The sequence below is a fragment of the Sapajus apella genome, unplaced genomic scaffold (genome assembly GCF_009761245.1).
Source record: "Sapajus apella isolate SASKATOON/1434 unplaced genomic scaffold, GSC_monkey_1.0 scaffold6, whole genome shotgun sequence".
Lineage (NCBI taxonomy): Eukaryota > Metazoa > Chordata > Mammalia > Primates > Cebidae > Sapajus > Sapajus apella.
Genome location: NW_022436946.1, coordinates 48649236 through 48672115, shown reverse-complemented (window position 1 = coordinate 48672115; position 22880 = coordinate 48649236). Strand labels below are relative to the sequence as shown.

Genomic DNA, 22880 nt, shown 5'->3' with positions numbered 1-22880 from the left:
AAAATAATGTTCTGTATACTTTAGAAGAGTCTTCTAGTCAATTAATTTGAATTAACAAGAGTTAACTATACTGCTGTTCCTTGTTCCAGGGAGCTCTTATCTCCCATACGCTTCTAATTTTCATGTTACCTCCACCTGGATTCCTTCCATGGTTTGCTCATGTCAGAAAGCTCTTACCTTTCCTGCTTCAGATGTTTTCCCCCACCTACCTTTGGGTGATATTGTAGACTTTGGAGTACAACTTAAAACATTTATGGCAAAAGGCCTTGCAGAATCCTAATTCATCTCTACTTGTAAGGACAAAAATGAATAGCAAGTTCTCTTTGCTGTATTCTTTTAGCTGCCTATATCCTATTTAGCAGTGTGGAGGAAGAAAGGGGCAGCCCTGTTGTTAACTGGCAAGATACACAGAGGAGTTGAGGGGAATTTCATCTAAGGGCAGTACTCTGAGTTTTTTTTTTTTTTTTTTAGATGGAGTCTCGCTCTGTCGCCCAGGCTGGAACACAGTGGTGCGATCTTGGCTCACTGCAACCTCCGCCTCTCAGGTTCAAATGATTTTCATGCCTCAGCATCCTGAGTAGCTGGGACTACAGGTACATGCCACCATACTCAGCTAATATTTGTATTTTTTTTTAGTAGAGGTGGAGTTTCACTATGTTGGCCATGCTGGTCTTGAACTCCTGACCTCAGTGATCCACCTGCCTTGGCCTCCCAAAGTGCTGTGATTATAGGTGTGAGCCACTGCACAGGGCTCAGTATGCCAAGCTTTTAATCTACAGACTCACCCAGAAGAAATGGCCTTCCCTCTGTTCGTTTATCTGCTAGTGCTAGTTGTCAACTATCCAGATAGTAGCACTGTTATCCTCGCATATGGGACCAGACTGCAGAATATTGGGTGAAAACTGATAGACCATATTTACTAGATGTTAATTTATAACATTAATTAAATTACACAGTAAAACATCTAGAAGTTGAGTATGCTATTTGCTTCCATTTCCATCCCCTCGCCCCCGTCATTTGCTCCTCAATCCATTCCAAATTGTTTCTGTTCACATGTCACTGACTGCCAAGTTCATCCAGGACCTTCAAGTGCTAAATCCCACGGGTGTTTCTCTGCTCTCCTCCACTCAACTTCCATTCACATTTGATATAGCCAAGCACTCCTTCGTTTACGGAACCCTCTCTTCTACAGTGTTTTAGGCCACTGTCTTACCATAGTGGCATCACATTCTTAGTGACCTGTGCCAGTACCTCATTTTCCATCTCAGCTTGCACTAAGAGAATCTCTCAGGGCCTGCCCTCTGTTTCTCCATACTCTGCCTGAGAGTCTCATGTGCTCACATGGGTTTAAGGTTTGCCTCCATGCTGATGCTTCCATGTTCACATGCTCATTTCACAGTCTCTGTAGGTTTTACAAACTTCTTACTTCTAATTGCCTTGAAATTTCCACTTGAAAGTCTTGGATATGCAAACTAACATGCCCAAAATATAACTTCTTTTTTAAAAAAATGAATACAAATTCTGGCAAGGGCTGCCTATGGCTTTAAATCAGAGGATTTCTATTTTTATGGATATTTTGGAGAGGTGGGAAGAGAAAGACTGAGTGCCTGACTGTGTGATACCAGGTGACCTTGCAACAAAAGCTGTTGATCGTAAACTGAGTATTTCACTGTCATTTTACTGGAAAATAGAGATGATGCAAGTTGATGATTCACATTTTGCCAGATGGTAAGAAGGCTTGGCAAGAGTATTACTGGAGGACAAGGAAAGCAGAAGTTTTAGGTGGATGAACCCTTAGAATACTCCCAGAATAAAAGATTATCTGTATTTCATGAAGATGCTTGACAAAAAGTTAAGAGTATTGTACAAAATGCTGGTAATGATCAAGTGGGCAAAATAACCACCTCTTAGGATATCAGATAGCCTCTTTCCCAGGCCACAGTGTTTTATACAATAGGTTCTTGTATTCAGTGGCCAAAGTAAAAGAGATGAAAATTATACATGGGTCAAACTCAAACTTCCTTTTCCTCAGGAAGACCCAGTTATTTCCACTGCTCAGTGCCTAATATGCCACCAGTGGAAACATTGGGCCTATAATAAAGTATCTCACCCCTGGAACCAGACAGTTACCAGATGGTGAGAAGATTATACTGGATCGTCTCTATCACTGAGGAGACATGTATTCATTTTTGTAAGCCCAGGCACTTTTTTGGATTTTAATTCTCTTTTCCTATCAAACACGGTTCTTTCAGTAGCCTCAATGGTAGAATTACTGAATGCCTTATACATCATGACAATACCCTGTATACTAATGTATCTGACTGAGGAACTTATCCTATCCTTCATAAAGGAAAGGATAAGACAATGGGATGATACTATTGAATGCACTGGTCTTACTATGTTCTCACTAATAGAAATAGTTGGTTTTATAGATTAAAGACTCAGAATGGCATTTGGGAGACAATGCCTGGGAAGGTTGTGATAGTATCCTGTAGGATGACGTGCAGCCTCAGAACTAGTAATCATAACAATGCTATTTGTTCTACTGCCACAATATGGTTCCAGGAACCAAAGTATTCAAGGTGTGGATGTCTTTTGAAATCATAGATTAAAAAAAAACCACTTGAAAACTTTTGCTTCTCTTCCTTATAACTCTAGCTTTGCTAGAGGCTTATTCTCCAAAGGATTAACAGTTTACTTGGAAAGTGAAACAGACACACGGCCACTTGAGGCTCTCAGGTTCTTGAACGAACAAACTAAATGTGGTTGCCGTATAGTCTGGGAAACTGATCCTGAGGAAGAAATTGGGCTATTGTTTTATAAGAAGGGGAGAGAAATTTAGATAGACCCTAAATAAATATTATACTACTGTATCCATTTGAAAAATTAATTAAATATTTTTATAATCCTATATATTAAGCATATGTAAAATTTCAATTTTCAGTCTATCAGGAATGTATGCTTTTGGTTACTCCACTGGATAAAAAGTCTCAATTAGGTAAGTGATTGCTTGAAGTAGAAGTGTACAGGTGATGGATGGTTGAGAAAATGAATCATAAATATCCGTTTGACTCCCTGGTCAGCTGCAGAAAAACACAGTGGTCTCCAATCTTTTTCCCTTGCTGTCTTATACATCAACATATTCTAAGTAATATATTTTAACTAATTCTGTTTCTCTTTCCTCTCTCTATCCTTCACTGTTGAATAAAGCATTGGTTGGTTGTAAATTTGTATATCTAGTCTATTGACTGACTAGAGATTATTGAGAAGGGCTTGCTAAAGAACTAGAGGGTGACTAGATATAGCAAGAGATCCAGGTCACATGGCAGCATATACCCACAAACATTTGAAACTACTGCAGCATGTATTTGTCATTAGTATTTGAAACTAATGACAATATGAAAAGGTATTTCTTTTGGGGTTTCCTGATATAGTATAATTTTACATCAATGATACATTTGAAGGTGTCTTTCTGCTTCCTAATACTTTGAGACCCTACTGGATTAAGAAGATAGAGGAATAACTCTTTTTCCTTTGCCAAGAAATAAATGAGAACACATACACTCTTCTTAGTCATATGCTCTCTCTAGCCTCTTGTGATTCACCCTAGCTTTCTTTATTCTCCATACCCCCAGCCCAAATATCTATAGACAGTTCTTGACTTAAGGTCATTCAACAGCAGAATAATTTGAACACTGCTCTATGTCAGACACATTGCTTCATAGTTGCCAGGATAACTGCTGCTGTGCTTCCTCTGAATGCTCGGGTTGTCAACACTAGAGTCTTAACCAAGTACCCATGTCTTGCCACAGAATACCAATTTAACACTGTAAAAGGAGCAGGAATGGGAGCAACCACTAAGCTTCCAGCCCAGAATATTATGGAAAGTAACCCAAACAAGGATTAAAATGTTAAAAAGTTTTCCTATTAATTATTTAGGGCTAATTATTTAGGGGTTCAACAACTAAAACACCTGCTTTACGGTATGCTTCAGTATAATCACATTGAATTTACATAGTAATCAGTTGTAAACACTCTGAAATTTTTATTTAAAGGTGATTGCTTTTAGAGTCAGTAAAACAATGCATAGTTGCCTTATTCTTGAGATATGTGTAGTGAAACAAAATGTTTGGAAATGACATATTTCTAGCTGTCCTATTTAATACTACATTTAAATAAACAATACATTTATAACAAATATTTATGTTAATAAATACAATAATAAAACCAATAGATTTAATTTCCAGAGTCTACAAGGAACTTAAACAAATTTACAAGAAAAAACAACCCCATTAAAAAGTGGGCAAAGGACACGAACAGACACTTCACAAAAGAAGACATTCATGCAGCCAACGAACACATGAAGGAAAGCTCAACATCACTGATCATTAGAGAAATGCCAATCAAAACCATAGTGAGGTACCGTCTCATATTAGTAAAAATGGCAATTATTAAAAAGTCCAGAAACAATAAATGCAGGCAAGGTTGTGGAAAAAAGTTACACTTTTACACTGTTGGTGGGAATGTAAATTGGTTCAACCATTGTGCAAGACGATGTGGCAATTCCTCAAGGATCTAGAGGCAGAAATACCATCTCACCTAGCAATCTCATTACTGGGCATATATCCAAAGGAATATAAATCATTCTATTATAAAGATATGTGCACATGTATGTTCACTATTCACAATAGCAAAGACATGGAATCAACCCAAATGCCCATCAGTGATCAGCTGGATAAGAAAAATGTGGCACATATATACCATGGAATACTATGCAGCCATAGAAATGAATGACATCATATCCTCCACAGGGGCACAGATGGAGCTGGAAGCTGTTATCCCCAGCAAACTAATGCAGGAACAGAAAACCAAACACCCCATGTCCTCACTTAGAAGTGGGATCTGAACAATGAGAGCACATAAACATAACAGGGGAACAACATGCACTGGGGCCTATTGGGGAGGGTGGGAAGAACAGTATCAGGAGGAATAGCTAATGGATGCTGGGCTTAATACCTAGACGATGGGTTGATCTATGCAGCAAACCATCATGGCACATGTTTACCTACAGATATGGTTAGGCTTTTGTGACCCCACCCAAATCTCATCTTAAATTGTAATCCTTATAATCCCCACATGTCAAGGGAGAGACCAGGTGGAGGTAACTGAATCATAGAAGTCATTTCCCCCATGCTGTTCTCATGATAGTGAGTTCTCACAATATCTTATGGTTTTATAAGGGGCTCTTCCCCTTTTGCTCAGCACTTTCCCTACCTGCCACCGTGTGAAGAAGGCATCTTGCTTCCCCTTCACCTTCCACCATGACTGTAAGTTTCCTGAAACCTCCCCAGACATGCTGACCTCTGAGTCAATTAAATCTCTTTCCTTTATAAATTACCCAGTCTTGGGTAGTTCTTTATAGCAGTATGAAAACAAACTAATATACCTACGTAACAAACGTGCATATCCTGCTTATGTACTCCAGAACTTAAAATAAAAGTTGAAGAAAAAAATAAAAAGGCAATTATAAAAATATTTATGCTAATAAATACAATAATAAATTTATAATAAACATTTTATATATATATATATATATATGAAATGTTTTCTAGGTGTCATATTTTAGCAGTGAAAATCTACAACAGCAGAAACCATGAAAGTATATTCTATAGTTTCTACCTAGCCTTGCTGATAAAGATTTCTGCCGACTAAAAAAATACAAAACAAAGAAGCGATTCTACACAATGTCTGAGCTATCTACAATTCCTTAGGTCTCATACATTAAAATAATAATAAAAAGAAACAGTGGAAGTGTACTGTACCTGGTATGAGCACATAAGGTTCACATTTGAAGTTAATCTGAGTCACATATGTGCTAAATGGATACTGTCTATATACACTGAGCAAACATCCCAAAGTGTGGTTAGTAGGTTTGTACATTATATCCTGACTTCAAAGAAAAGTATCCATTTGGAAGACTTTTAGGATAATATATAAAATAAAATTAAGCCTAGAGAGATACTGCACATAAACTGAATCATCAATATTTTGTGTATCTATTTTTCATCATTTGCCTTCTAGGATATGAAACAGCCTTAGACACTACAGGACGATTATTTAGATATAAAATAATACAGGCTAAAAATATTTTAATAATGTTCTTTTTACCATAAATTATTATCTTAAATATCTGGTATACCCATAGAAGTAACATTAACTAAATAAAGATAAAATTTAAAAGATAAAATGATCACTATTACTCTACTTCAAGCAGTCATTTGATAGCCTGCATATTAAGCTAATGCATGAGTCTGTTAGTGAATAGGTCATCCATGGAACTAACCAAGAACATTTTGAAATATCAGTTAACTATTACAGAATAATGTAATATATGTAGTACTATTCAACGGGTCTACTAACTCTAAATGAGTCATAAGAAGTAGAAGGGGGGAAATATGCAAACTGTTAAGCCTGGACACCAGTGGGTTTGGAACATTGTTTTTTACTGAAGTTGAACAGCACTGCTCTTCTTTAGCCTGCATGAGATCACAAAGTGGGAACACTGAAGAGGGTAGGTGGAGAGATCACAATGTAACAATGAAGTTACTGATTTCATCTGTTTTCATTATAATTCCATTTAGGAAAATATTTTTCAAAACTGGAATAGTGTAAGAAAGAACAATCACTATACATTAAATCTATAGAGGGGAGGAGGAATATCTATATTTAGATGTAGTAGAAAGAATCACAAAGGACCATACTAACAAACTATATTATATAAAATGTAAAGTCTTCTATTTGTAAAAAGATACCATAATAAAAAGACAAGCAATAAACTAGCAAAGTTACCTAATACAGCAGGTGAAAGATTAATTTCTATATATGTATAGCAATACATATACATGGAGAAAAGTAAAACAAAATTTTACAATGTATATATTTTTCTAAATTTGGCAAGGCTCTCACACAAATCTACAAAATAAATGCTGTACTTAAATAGATAAAAGACCAAAAGAAATGAAGAGAAAATAGAGAAGAAAGAAGACAACTAGTAAATATATGCAAAAAATGTTCAACCATACAAAAATCAAGGCATACATTAAGATAATATTTTATCTATAATATATCAATGAGTTGTAACAAATGAAGATATAGTAAAACTGTTACTCTCACATACTTCTGATAATTCATACCTCAGTGGTGATGACGCCAATAAGTATGGCTCTTTTGGAAAGTAATTAGTAGTGTACCTGAAAAGCTGTAAAAATGTTCACATTATTTGAACCACTAATATTATTTTTAGAACTCTATACTGAGAACATAACTTTAAACAAAGAAAAACCTACAATAATAAAGATGTTTGATTGTTAAATCACAGGAGAAAACCACTATGAAATAGTTGCATAATGGAAGATAACTGCATAGACACAAAAATTATAATTTAAAATTTTACTAGTGGTTATTACTTAGAAAAAGAATAATAACAGGCTTTAAATTTTTATATAGTAGTGCTTTTTAAAATTAAAAAAACGATTATTATATATTTTTAAAAAACCTAATTTTATAAAATTGATTTTAAGTTCAGTGAGGGCAGTGAATACTCAAAGATTATGAAAACAATTGAATGTTAAAATATACATAGGTGATAATGTTAAAGGAAAAGACATAAATATGAATACACAAAATAAATATTAAGTGGGAATATACTAGAACAAACTATATCAGAATATTAATAGTGTGTTAAGGTGGCGGTATTATGCATTTCTTCTTTCCCTATGATATAATTACATATGCAATGTCCATTATAAATGATATAAACTAACCTGAAGTGTATAAGAAGTAGAAGATAAAATAAGTTAATTACCTCTCTTTCATCCATATTCAACCACTGCTTTGGGTCTTCTTCAGTAGCCAGGAAGGCTATCAATTCTAAAGCAGTAAGACGAGTTTGACGTCTTGATGAGACAAATATCAAAACAGGTTTGGCTGGAGAATGGCTTCTAATTGCTGTTGAAAAGTTATGGGAAATAAAACGGAAAGCTACTTAACTCCAGAATATGAATTTCATTAGGGTATCAAATGGATAAATGAAAACTAATGATGTAAATGATTTAGGAATGAAATCTGGCATTATTGCAGGTACTACATAGATCTGGAAGCAGATTAGAGAGGTGATAGGAAAAGAAAGGCTGATGGCCCTACCTAGGGAGTATATTGCCTAGGACAGAAAAGATTTAATTATGCTGGGTGCAAGTTCTATTCTGAACTGCCAAGGAATGGAGAAACTTAAAGACTGAGACTCTCCACTTGGACATAAAGAGGGGCACATCACACACTGGGGTCCATTGGGGGGTGCTACAGGAGGGACAGTGGGAGGGAGGGTGGGGGGGATAACGTGGGAAGAAATGTCAGGTATAGGTGACGGGGGGATGGTGTCAACAAATCACCTTGCCATGAATGCACCTATGCAACAATCTTGCATGATCCACACATGTACCCCAGAATCTAAAGCACAATAATAAAAAGAAGAGCTATACATGGATACTTAAACTTAGATTTAGTTTTTTTGTGCCAAGTTGTGTTTCTCATCTATTTCCGTTTGCCTAAGTGGTGATATTACATAGTTAATGGGTCCTGGGGTCGAGTGAGAAAGTCAAGCCCCACCAGGCGATAAAAAATGTCTAGAAAGACCACAAAAACTTCCTTTTATTTTTGTTATTAGTAACAGAAAAATTAGGAGAGTCTGTACCAGTAAACAGGTTAAGAGAGAAATCAGAAGAAAGTTTTCCCTCTGCTTTTCTAAAAGCATATGTTCGGGAAGGGAAGACAGGAGAATGTAGAAGAAGGCTGAAGAGAATACCATGAATGAATAAATATCCGAGTAATGGGACATGGTAGTCAGCACAAAAAAGATGAGATGACTCTGGTTAATACAAACCCAAGTAACAAGACTGAATGAAATTTTGTAAATCAAACCTTTAAAAATAATTAAAGAGCCACATAAATCACTTGGCTTATCTGGGAATGAGGGTTTTTTCTGCTTTACATCAGCTACAAAAAGCTAATAAGATGCCACAAGTAGAATATATATTTATGTCCACAACTCTCTTAAAACAGTCAGAGATATTTAAAAATTGTATATAAAAAGTTCAACCTCTTTGCAATTTTTTGTTTGAAACGTGAGCTGCAGAATTTCTTTTTATGGGCTGGGAAACAAGGTTTATAATGGAAATGTTGACATGACCTTGACTTTATTTACACACTATGAGAAATAAAGCTATCACACAATCATATTTCTAAACTCAAAGAAATACAGTAATCACTACAGGTATAATAAACAGTTCATAAGTACAGCTGCTGTGCTGATACCATATCTACATAAGTGTAAGTATTTTAGTTATTGACTATTGATTTATATAACACAAAATGCTTTCTTTCCATCAATGGTGTGCAATCAGTCATTCCATATAGATATATGCAATTTCAACAATACATATAATGAAAAATAAACTCATTTATCTTATTTCTCACTTTTTATTATCAGAATATTATAGAATGTAAATGAGAAAGCTTTGATAAATCATATTAGAGATACACTGTTTAAAATACACATATTAGCACAATATTGGTATCATTTGGACACATAAATATAAATGGATCTCTGTCTTTCTTTAAACCTCAACATTTAATGGATTTTTGCTGCTGAAAGAACAGGTGTGGCCAAACAGCTCACGGCAGATTTATTGTTCATTAGTGATTTTGTACAATGCTTCTGTGGTGGTGTAAATAATCTGAACTGCCAAGATTGGTCTCTAGTTCACAATCAATACTTTGCTTCTGTCATAAGGCTAATTACAGCAGCTAAAAAGTCACCTCACAACTGTCACTACACAATCAACAGCAGTTCACATTTGAGAATTTATTTTTGAGGTTATTTTTAATTGATATAATAAATATTCTTTATGCAGCGCAAATAAAACATGTTTCAATAAAATAGGAGTGCTATTCTTAAATCTTTCCTGTTTGCCTAATTTGTTAGAAAAAGGAAAACTATAAACAGAAGCACTGTACTAACAGTGCTTAAACAGAAGTACTTAAATTTCTAAGTTTTATGATTTCTCATAAAAATTATGATTATGGTTTTGACTTGTAGCTTCTATTTCTCATTTGTTCAAGCTACTATCATAAAAACACTGATTAATATTAAGAAAAATCTAATACTTTTTTAAAATTACATACTTTTTTTTCCCCATTTATTTATTTTATTGCATTTTAGGTTTTGGGGTACATGTGAAGAACATGCAAGATTGTTACATAGGTACACACGTGGCAGTGTGATTTGCTGCCTTCCTTCCCATCACCTACATCTTGCATCTCTCCCCTTGCTATCTCTCCCCAGCTCCCCACCCCCCACTGTCCCTCCCCTATTTTCCCCCGACTGAACCCAGTGTGTAGTGCTTCCCTCCCTGTGTCCATGTGTTCTCATTGTTCAACACCCGCCTATGAGTGAGAACATGCAGTGTTTGATCTTCTGCTCTTCTGTCAGTTTCCTGAGAATGATGGTTTCCAGGTTCATCCATGCCCCTACGAAGGACCCAAACTCATCGTTTTTGATGGCTGCATAATATTCCATGGTGTACATGTGCCACATTTTCCCTGTCCAGTCTATCATCGATGGGCATTTGGGTTGGTTCCAGGTCTGTGCTATTGTAAACAGTGCTGCAATGAACATTCGTGTGCACGTGTGCTTATAGTAGAACAATTTGTAATCCTTTGGATATATACCCAGTAATGGGATTGCTGGGTCAAATGGAATTTCTATTTCTAGGTCCTTGTGGAATTGCCACACTGTCTTCCACAATGGTTGAACTAATTTACATTCCCACCAACAGTGTAAAAGCGTTCCTATTTCTCCTTAAATTACATACTTTTATTCCACTACAAATTCATTACCATTTGTGAAATCTCTCAAATTTTCAATAGGAAATTAAACATATATTTGAATTCCTTAACAGTTGTGACAGTTTTAGATATTTGTAGAAACTGGACCAGTATCATCGTTTCAAAGAGACCATCACCAATTAGAAGACATTTGATAGCTACCATAAATAATGGTTACTATTTTATTTCAAGAATCTGAAGCTTACCCTGAAATGCAGGCTTGTTCATACTAGCCATACGAGGACAATAATGTTGTCCTGGAAAGCCTTGAATGTGAACTTCCAGTGGAACTGGGCGTACTGACGGTCGGAAGTTAAACAAGCCCATCTAGGGTAAATATGAGAGAGAAACCATTTTCAATGTTTATATTGAGTTTTATAATGTTATAATATCTCTTTAAAGGAATCATCAAAGTCACACTACTAAATAACTGCATAATTTATCAATCTTCTACATACCTGCTTAATATTGAGCCAGTCAGCAAGGTCTCTGGCATTAGCTAATGCAGTAGATAGTCCAACTACTCTAACAGGCTTTTCTGTGTGTGATGAGATAAAATTTGTCCGAGATACAATGACCTCTAGAACAGGGCCTCTTTCTTCCCCTAGAAAATAGGAAAAAATAAATGTTAATCATTTAACAAGTCTGTGTTGGCCATTGCAACTACAAAACGAAAAGTTTGTAGCTTCCTCAAAAAAAAGCTAAACAGAGCTATCAAAGGATTCTGCAATCCCATTCCCAGTGAGTGACATTATTTAGATGTCGAATAAAAAAAATTGACCTCATGGAAATAAAGGGTAGAAACATGGTTACCAGAGTCTAGGAGCATGGGTTGGAGTCACAAGAGAAGGGAACAGAGAGACGGTGCTCAAGGGTACAATATTTCAGTTGGACAGGAAAAATACGTTTGTCAGATCGACTGTATAGCAAGCAGTGTGACAATGGTTAATAATAATATATTGTACATTTCAAAATTGCTAAATGATATTGTTTAGAACAATGCCCTGCCCAAACTGCATGTCAAACTGTAATCTCCAATGTTGGAGGTGGGGTCTGGTGGGAGGTGATAGGATCATGGGGGCAGTTTCTCCTGAATGGCTTATCATCATCCTCTTGGTGCTGTTCTCATGACAGTGAGTGAATTCTCATGAGATCTAGTTGTTTAAAAGTGTGTAGCGCCTCCCCCACCACTTCGCTCTCTTGCTCCTGCTCTTGCCATGTAAGAAGCTCTCTCCTGCTTTGCCTTTTGTCATGATTGAAAGCTTTCTGAGGCCTCCCCAGAAGCAGGAGCCACTAGGTTTACTCTACAGCCTGCAGAAACTTGAGCCAATTAGACTTATTTTAAAAAATAAATTACTCAGTCTTACTTTATGGCAATATAAGAACAGATAAATACAATAAAAGAAAATTTTTTTATGTTTCACCACAATTTATATGTAAGGTGACAGACATGTTAGCTTGATTTAATTAATACCACATCATATACATATATCAAAACATCACATTGTACCCCATAAATATATACAATCATTACATGCAAATTAAAAATAATACTAATAATTAATGTTTTAGTAACTTAAAGCTTGTAAACTGGCTTTAGATACAGTGGTACCTACCAAGAAGATGGATCTCATCTATGATGAGAATAGTGACTTGCTGAACATAGCTCCTATTTTGCCAGCTTCTGCTGACTCCATCCCACTTCTCTGGCGTAGTGACAATAAGGTCAGCCTTGGCAATGGATTTCATATCAGGAGTCACATCCCCTGTTAGTTCAATAACTCTGAAGGGATATAAAAATGATCTCAGAACCTTTTCAGGTAACAACCTTGGAAATGCAAAAACGTATCTCTTTTAAAACAAAATTTTATAAGGCTTAAAATTGCTTTATCTACCTTTGATTTCTAAAATTTTCCAAGTTGAGTCCAAAATGTACATTTCTTAAGAACTCTGAGAAAATTTCTTGCCATAAAATGGACATATAAATTCCAATCACTGACATATCTTTTATGCAGATATGCAAGGATATCAAAATTTGCTTTAAATATGTTTATAGACTCTCCATTCTAAGTGATTTCAAGGAAGTTAAACTCATACTTCCTGTCCCCAGGAATACAATTTTTTTAAATTGCATTTTAGGCTTTGGGGTACATGTGAAAAACATGCAAGATTGTTGCATAGGTACACACATGGCAGTGTGATTTGCTGCCTTCTTCCTCATCACCTATATCTGGCATTTCTCCCTATTTCTCCCTATGCTATCTCTCTCCAACTCCCCACCCCCCGCTGTCCCTCCCCTATTTCCCCCCCCAACACAGACCCCAGTGTGTGATGCTCTCCTCCCTGTGTCCATGTGAAGGAAAGTGCTACTTTGTGGAGACAAAAAAGGCATTCATTAAAGATATTTAGGATTATGTGCAAATTTAATTAAAATTATGTGTAATTTAGATTGTATGCAAGCTCATTTCTTTCCTTAGATTGGAATTTTCTGTAGATTTTATAGCCAAAATAAAATGTATTAGGATGAAAACAAGATAAGCCAGAGCAAATATGTACCAACTCAATCTAAGCCAATCACATTCATATAAGTGAGAGAAAAGGAAAAGAAAACCCTATGTAGATATACGGGAATTACCTAAGAATTTCTAATTACATAGGAATACCTCTAGGCTAATACCAAATTTTAAGTAATTACTAAAATATTTTTTTTTTTTTTTGAGACAGAGTCTCATTTTGTCACTAGATTAGAGTGCAGTGGCACAATCTCAGCTCACTGCAACCTCCGCCTCCTGGGTTCAAGCGAGTCTCCTGTCTCTGAGTAGCTAGGATTACAGGCATGCACCACCACTCCTGGCTACTTTTTGTATTTTTAGTAGAGACGGGGTTTTGCTATGCTGGCCAGGCTGATCTCGAACTCTGGACCTCAGGTGATCCACCTGCCTCAGCCTTCCAAAGTATCAAGGTTACAGGTGTGAGCCACCATATTCAGCTGAAAATAATTTCTAATCTGTGTTAAGGTTTGGAAAATAACAAAAAGGGCAAAACTGATTCCTCTAAGCATACTGTTCACAAAGTATGTTCTTATTCTTGTTTATTTTAAAGATTTACATTTTATATGTTATTTTGAATATGGAATACATTCATATGGTTTATCCCTGTCCTACAGACAGCTAGTTCTCATTCTGTAAAAAACACATATTCATACTCTTTATCATTTTGAAAAAACATAAGCTAGAATACTTTAAATTTTGTTTTGTTTTGTTTCGTTTTTTACATTATCTTTGAAGATCCTTCTTTTCATATACAAAAAACTCATTTTTTACAGTGATACAATATTTTCTATTGTGTGTACTATAATTTACTTGCTAAGGCTTTATTGGAAATTCCTTTCTCTGTAATTTTTGCTATTTAAAATAATGCTGCAATTAATAACCTTGTACTATATTGTTAATGAAAAAACCCCACATAATGTTTTTCAAAGAACTTCTGCTTTTACATAAATAATTTACATGCAAAATGCCTTCTAAGCAGTTTCTGGAAGTGGCTCTGTATATATGAAAAAATAGAGAGAGATTGTTTTTGTTTTTAGAATGAAAATATTTTGAAAAAGTTATCTTGCCAAATAAAAGTACTCACATTAAGTAATTTAGGAGATTTCATTTTTCAATCTTAAAAAAATGAGAATATTGATATAATTTTAATGGTAGGAACATATCTTTAAAGACTATGAAATCATTGTAAAACCATTCAACAGTTTTATTCAACTCTTATTTCCTGGTCCTTTTAGAAAAATCAAAACATACCTTTTGAGTAAAGGTAAGAACTTACTTTTTACCAAGTTTTTCTTCTATTCTAACTTTCCAATCATCCATTCTTTCACGTACCAGGGCTTTTAGGGGTGCAATATATACCGCCTAAAAAGGGGAGAATAGCCAAAAATACTCTCAAGAAAATAGTGACAGTATTTTCAAATAAAAGTACACTCCAAAATTTTGTCAAAATATGACAGTGTGGTTTTAAAATGTATCTTTTAATTCTGAATACTCCAATTTTTGAATCAATGTGAAAAAGTCATTAACTTAAACTACATTTATCCAAAATAAGACAGAAATGTAACACATCACAAACTTTCTCATCATAAAAAATATTAACGTAGATGAATTTAAATTACATTTTTTAAAGCATCAGAGATATTTTCCTTAGGCATTTTACTATAAAATTATATTCTACATAATAAGAACAAATAAACAAATTATGAGATAACAAGAGAAAATTAGGGGTCTGATGAAAATAATGTTTTTTCTAGTATTATAAATATTTATGAGTTATATGCAATTCATGAAAAAATGTTGAAGTTTTGAAGAGAAATAAACTATTCTTTAAATTTTAATACAGATTTTATGAAGATGCTAGTAATACACTTTAGGTGTTAAAAAATAAATAAAATAAAAGCTGGTCTTTAGTAATCCAAACCTATATAAAATTTATTCCCTTTATAAAATGTTTCTAACTTAGAGTAGAGCTCTACTGTTATATTTGTCTCTAGAGTACGATAACCACATATTAGAGAGACTGAAAAGTAGGAAAACAGGATTAAGTAGGGAAGAAAAGTCACTAATTGGAAATTACTACAAAAGGATGTTAAAACATTTCTGAAACCATAAACTATGAAGAAACTAGCCCATAATTCCAATCACAACAACTCTGTAATATTTCTATTTTAATGTGATGTACTCACAAAATTTAGAACAAGAAAACTCTAAAGACTATATTAAAAAAACTGCTAGAATAAGCAAATTCAATATGGTTGAAGGATACAAATCAACATATATAAACCAGTAGAATATATACTATTAGCAAACTATCAAAAAAGTCAAGAAAACAGTCCCACTTACAATAGCATCAAAAAGAATACAGTACTTAGGAATAAATTTAACTAAAGAGGTGAAAAATCTGTACACTGAAAACTATAAAACATTGAAAAGAAACTGCAGGAAACACAAAGAAATAGAAAGATTATCCCATGTTCATGGATTGGAATAATTAGTATTGTTGAAATGGTCATACAACCCAGAGCAATCTATAGTTTAAATGCAATCCTTATCAGAATTCCAATGGCATTTTTCACAGAAACAGAAAAAAAAATCCTAAAATTCGAAAGAAACTACAGAGACTGTGAATAGCCAAAGCAATTTTAAGAAAGAAAACCAGTCAGAGGCATCACATTTCCTAGTTTCAATTTATATTATAAAGCTACAGTAATCATAACAATATGGAAATATGGAACTGACATAAAAAGCGACATATAGACCAGTGGAACAGAATAGAAAGCCCAGAAATCAACCCACACATAGAAGGTCAACTAATCTTCAACATGGGCCTGAAGCACACATACAAGAAGGAAACGATATTCTCTTCAATAAATGGGGTGGGAAGACTGTATATTCACAAGTAAAAGAATGAAACTAGACTACTGCCATACACCATATAGAAAAATTAACTCACAATGAATTAAAGAATTAACTGTAAGATCTAAAACCACAAAATTCTTAGAAGAAAACATAAGAAAAAAGCTCCTCAATGTTGGTCTTTCAAAAGCAAATATAAACAAATAGGTATACAACAAATTAAAAAGCTTTTACACAGAAAATAAATAAAATAAATACATAAAATCAACAGAGACAATGTGAAATGAAAGAAATGACAAAACGAAAAAAAGAATTGCAAACCATATACATTAGTTCTGCCTTAGTGGCTTCCTTTTCATTGCTTCAAGTTACTTGTAGTCAATTGTGGTCCAAAAAAAATTAAATAAAAAATTCTAAAAATAATTAATAAGTTTTTTTTTTTTTTTTTTTTTTGAGACAGAGTTTCGCTCTTGTTACCCAGGCTGGAGTGCAATGGCGCGATCTCGGCTCACCACAACCTCCGCCTCCTGGGTTCAGGCAATTCTCCTGCCTCAGCCTCCTGAGTAGCTGGGATTACAGGCATGCGCCACCACGCCCAGCTAATTTTTTGTATTTTTAGTAGAGGCGGGGTTTCACCTTGTTGACCAGGATGGTCTCCATACCTTGACCTCGTGATCCACCTGCCTCGGCCTCCCAAAGTGCTGGGATTACAGGCGTGAGCCACCGCGCCCGGCCAATTAATAAGTTTTAAGTTATGTTCCCTTCTAAGTAGCATGATGGAATCTCACACTGTTCCACTCAATTCAGCCTGGAACATGAATCATCCCTTTGTCCAGAGTATTTAGGCTGTAGCCACTACCCAACCATTAGTCATTAACCATCTTGTTTACCAGAAACACTGTGGCAGTATCACAGTGCTTACATTCAAGTAACCCTTACCTTATTTAGTAATGACCCCAAAGCATAAGAGTAGTGATGCTGACAATTTGAATTTGGCAAAGAGAAGACATAAAGTGTTTGAAGTGACAAGGTGAAAGTTCTTGACTTAAGAAAAGAAAAAAAAACCATATGCTGGGGTCACTAAGATCTATGTTAAGAACAAACTTTCTATTTGTAAAATCATGAAGTAGGAAAAGGAAATTTGTGCCAGTTTTGATGTTGCACCTTAAAAACTGCAAAAATTATGGCCCCCGTACGTGATAAGTGCTTAGTTAAAATGGAAAATGTATTAAATTTGTGGGTGGAAAACATGAATGAAAATGTGGTTTTTAACTTTTAAGACATTTTTCTTAAGCACATATTTATAAAGGACTTAGTACTGTACTACTGTGTACCATTTCTTTTTCTTAACGTTTTGTTTTTACTTGACGTATAATAATTGCACATATTTATGGGATACATAGTGATGTTTTGATACATAAAATGCATAGTGATCAGATCAGGGTAATTAGCATATCTCTCATCTCAAACATTTATCATTTCTTTATGTTGGGAACCTTCAATATCCTTCTAGCTATCTGAAACCATATTACATATTATTGTTAACTATAGTACTTCTACAGTGATATACAACACTAGAACTTACTCCTTCTATCCAGCTGTAATTTTGCATCCTTTACCAATTATTTCCTTATTCCTTCCTTCCCCCTACCCAACTGGGTTCAGTACCATTGGATTCAGGCATCCATCTGGGTTTCGGAATGTATCACCCAAGAATAAGCGGGGACTATGTATCTGATAAAAAGTTACAATCCAAAATAGAAATTTACACAACTCAATAGCAGATAAACCCAAATAATTCTATTAAAAATGGGCTAAAGATCTGAACATATACGTTTTTCAAAAGAAAACACATACATAGTCAATGGATACATGAAAAGGTACTCAACATAAATAACCATCAAGGAAATGCAAATTAAAATTACAATAAGATATCAATTACACCTGTTAAAATGGTTATTATCAAAAGACAAAAGACAGCCAGGCATGTGGCACAAACCTATAGTCCCAGCTACTCAAGAGGCTGAGGTAGAAGGCTCGCTTAAGCCCAGAAGTTAAAGGCCAGTCTAGGCAACACAGTGAGACTCTATTTCTACTTAAAAAAAAAAAAAAGATGAAAGAAAAAATATAAAAAACATAACACATATAGTTGTTATGGTACACGATTGGTGACAATGTAAATTGTATAGCCATTATGGAAGACAATCTGGAGTTTTTTTTTAAAAATTAAGCATAGGACTATCCAGCAATCCCAAAGGAAATGAGATCAGTATCTCAAAGACATATATCCAAAGGAAATGAGATCAGTATCTCAAAGAAATATCTGCACTCCCATGTTCACTGTAGCTTTACTTAGAATAGCCAAGGTATGGAAATGAACTAAAGTGTCTCAAGATGGATAAAGAAATTGTGGTATCTACACACACACACAGACACACACACACACACACACACACACAATGAAATATTATTCGGCTTTAAAGACGAAAAAAATTTTGCCATTTTAAACAATATAGATAAACCCAGAGGACATTATGTTAAGTGAAATAAGCCAGACATAGAAAGAAAAATACTGCATAATTTCACTTATACCTGGAATTTTTAAAAGTTGTATTCAGAGGAGGAAACAGTAGAATACTGGTTACCAGGGGTGAGGAAGGGGGAATGAGGAGATACTGGTCAACAGGTATAAAGTTTCTTTTATGGTGAATGAATAAGTACTAGACACCTAATACACAGCATGGTGATTATAGTTAATAGTACTCCATCATATACTTGAAATTTGCTAAGAGAATAGATTTTATGTGTTCTCACCAAAAAAAAGATAACTATTTGAAGGATGATACACTAATTACCTTGATTGTAGTAATCATTTGACAATGTATGTCAAAACATCACATTGTACATCTTAAATATACATAATTTTTATTAAAAATAACAAATACTAGGAAAGAGTTAAAAAATTATGCTTCAAGAAAGCCTTGAAGCAATCCTTATTTGACTTGTAATGTTATTTAATATTAATTAACAATATTGTGGCCATCTGTAGAAAGGTCATTTAAAAGCTACCCTATATTTAATATGTACAATCAAACTACATTTATTAAAGCACTAGCATTATCTTCATATAGAAAATATTTGATTATGAATTATTTTGTATTATTTAACTTGGTCCATGAAGTAGGTTTGTCCTAGTGAAATTACCTATGAAATGTAGAAATCTTACAATGAGGAAAGGATGTGTGTGTGTCACTATGTACATTAGAAATTTAATTGGAGGACTACAAAGTTTAAAGTAAACTTTGTGGTGCAAATTATCCTAATATAGGCAAATCTAATGTTGTGCAAATCATCCTAATATAGGCAAATCTAATGTTACTGCACTTTGTAGATATCGTTTTTTACAAATTGGAGATTTGTGGCAACCCTGCATAGAGCAACTCTATCAATAGCAATTCTATCGATTTTTCCAACAGCATGTGCTCACTTCATGCCTCTGTTACATTTTGGTAATTCTACCAATATTTCAAACTATTTCTTTATTATTATATCAGTTACAATGACCTGTGGTCAGTGATCTTTGATGTTATCTTGTACTTGGTGTGTAGTATCGTGAACTACACCATATAAGATGACAAATGTAATTGGTAAGAGTGTGTGTTCTAACTTCTCCACTGACCAGCTATTCTCCCATGTCTTTCCTTCTCCTCAGGCCTCCTTCTTCCCCAAGACACAACAATATTGAAATCAAGTCACTTACTAAACCTGTAATAGCCTCTATGTGTTCAAGTGAAAGGAAGAGTTGCATGTCTCTCACTTTAAATAAAAAGCTAGAAATGATTAAGCTTAGGGAGGAAGGCATGTGGAAAGCCGACACAGGCCAAAAGCTAGGCCTCTTAATACCAGGGAATTAGCCAAGTTTTCAATGCAAAGAAAAAGTTAGTGAAGGAAATGAAAAGCGCTACTTCACTGAACACATGAATGATAAGAAAGTGAAACAGCTTTATTCCTGATATGGAGAAAGTTGGAGTGAAGATCAAAACAACCACAATGTTTCCATAAGCTAATGTCTACTCTACAGCAAGGCCCAAATTCTCTTCAATTCTGTGAAGACTGAGAGAGGTGAGGATGCTCCAGAAGAAAAGTTTGAAGCTTGTTTCACAAGGTTTAAAGAAATAAGCCATCTCTGTAATATAAAGTGCAAGGTGAAGCAGCAAGTGCTGATGTGGAAGCTGCAACAAGCTATGTAGATAATATAGCTAAGATAATTGATGAAGGCAGCTACACTAAACAACAGAGTTTTAATGTATACAAAATAACTAATATTGGAAGAGGATGCCATCAAAGACTTTCACAGGTAGAGACGTCAATGCCTGGCTTCAAAGCTTCAAGGAGAACCTAACTTTATTATTATGGAATAATGCAACTGGTGACTTGAAGTTGAAGCCAATGATCATTCACAATTCTAAAAACCCTGCAGTCCTTAAGAATTATGTTGAATCGCCTCTGCCTGTGCTCTATAAATGAAACAACAAAGCCTGGATGACAGCATGTCTACTAAAGAGCATGGTTTACTGAATATTTTAAGCCCACTGTTGAGAGCTACTACTTAGAAAAAAGATTCGTTTCAAAATGTGACTGCTCACTGACAATGCATCTGGTCACTCCAGAGCTTTGACTGAGATGTACAAAGAGATGAATATTGTTTTCATGCCTGCTAACATAAGACATATTCTGCACCCCATGGATCTAGGGGTAAATTTGGCTTTCTTATCTTATTACTTAAGAAATATATTTCATAAAACTATAGCTACCATACATAGTGATTCCTGTGGTGGACCTGGGCAGAGTAAATTGAAAACCTTCTGTAAAGAATTCACCATTCTAGATGCCATTAAGAACACTGATGATTCTTGGGAGGAGGTCAAAATATCAACCTTAACAGGAGTTTGAAAGAAGTTGATTCCACTCCTCATGGATGACTGAGAGGTTCAAGACCCCTGCAGATGTGGTGGAAAAGGAAAGGGAACTAGAATTAGAAGTGGAGCCTGAAGATATAACTGAAATGTTACAATCTCATGAAAAAATGAACAGATGAGGAGTTGCTTCTTATGGATGAACAAAGAAAAGGTGTTTCTTAAAACAGAATCTACTGATGACAAAGATGCTGTGAATATTGCTGACATGACAATAAGGATTTAGAATATTATATAAACTTAGTTCATAAAGCAGTGGCAGGGTTTGAGGGGGTTGACTCATTTTGAAGGATGTTCTATTGTGGGTAAAATGCTATCAGGTGGCATCACATGCTACAGAAAAGCTTTCATGAAAGGAAGAGTCAGTCAGTGTGGCAAACTTCATTGTTGTCTTATTTTAAGAAATTGCCACAGCTACCCCAACCTTCAGTAGCCACCATCAGGATCAGTCAGCTGCCATCAACATTGAGGCAAAGCCCTTCACTAGCAAAAAGATTAGGGCTCACTAAAGGCTCAGATGATTGATGGTACTTTTTTGTAATAAAGTATTTTCAAATGTAGTTATGTGCACTTTTTTACACATAACACTATTGCACACTTAATTGGCTACAGTTACATATAAACAGAATTTTTATATACACTGGGAATCCAAAAAATTTGTGTGATTTACTTTATAGTGACATTCACTATATTGTGATAATATGTAACTAAACTCATGATATCTTCACGGTATACCTGTACTGATCTGGTCCCCTAGGAAATTCACTGAGAGTGACAAATCTATTCAATGGACCCTGCTAATATATTTAGAACTGTCTAGTTTAGAGATTATGAACTGTCTTTTCTAATTAAATGTAAGCATATGATTCTTTCAACAGACCTTTGAAGTAGGGTATTTGTTGAAGACTCTGAAAATGGCTAATTCAGCTGCAACAGTCTTGCCCGATCCAGTAGGTGCTCCAAGTAGGACATTACAATCTGTGTGATACAGTGTATGAAATATTTGTGTCTGCACAGGGTTAAAGTGGCTGAAGTTGTACAGGGCTTCATATGCTTTACATCCCAAAGCTGTGATCGGTAAAGGCTGAAGATCCAGTAATTCTGAAAAGACCCAACAGGTATGGCTATATAATAATTGAAAAACATGTACAATACTGAATATTATATTATAAATAATAGCTTATAGCAATCCTTAGCTCCTTAGACAGCGAAAAAATGCTTAACACAAATTCTTATATACCCATTACAGATCTGGTATAGCAACAAATATGTCACACAAATAACCACAGTTATCATACTGACATACTAGATACTCTTCTGGGGGAGTGTCCTACATGCTAACAATAATGCTATATTCTTTTTGTTTTGTCAATCAGAAAAGTAATTTGAATAACAACTGATAGATGTTATAGAACAAAACCTAAATCTGCCCCAATTGGTAAAAAAAATTAAAACCATTTGCAGGCTTCAACAATGAAATGGTTACTATCAAGAAATTACTTTTGTTATGCTAGACACTGACCAAGCAAGAGTAGCTGAGTGAACTCTTATTGTC

The 22880-nt window shown here is 34.8% G+C and overlaps 1 protein-coding gene across 4 annotated transcripts in view; it reads right to left on the bottom strand.

Moving 5' to 3' along the window:
* Nucleotides 1–22880, bottom strand: part of ASCC3 (activating signal cointegrator 1 complex subunit 3) — a 361254-nt gene that overhangs the window by 133941 nt on the left and 204433 nt on the right. For all 4 annotated transcript variants that reach the window (XM_032275177.1, XM_032275179.1, XM_032275178.1 and 1 more), the window contains exons 25-30: nt 22206–22426; nt 14770–14855; nt 12558–12724; nt 11400–11545; nt 11148–11268; nt 7865–8007 (exon numbers count right to left, since the gene is read on the bottom strand). In XM_032275177.1, the coding sequence (XP_032131068.1) occupies nt 7865–8007; nt 11148–11268; nt 11400–11545; nt 12558–12724; nt 14770–14855; nt 22206–22426 (884 nt within the window). The remainder of the gene's footprint in view (nt 1–7864; nt 8008–11147; nt 11269–11399; nt 11546–12557; nt 12725–14769; nt 14856–22205; nt 22427–22880) is intronic.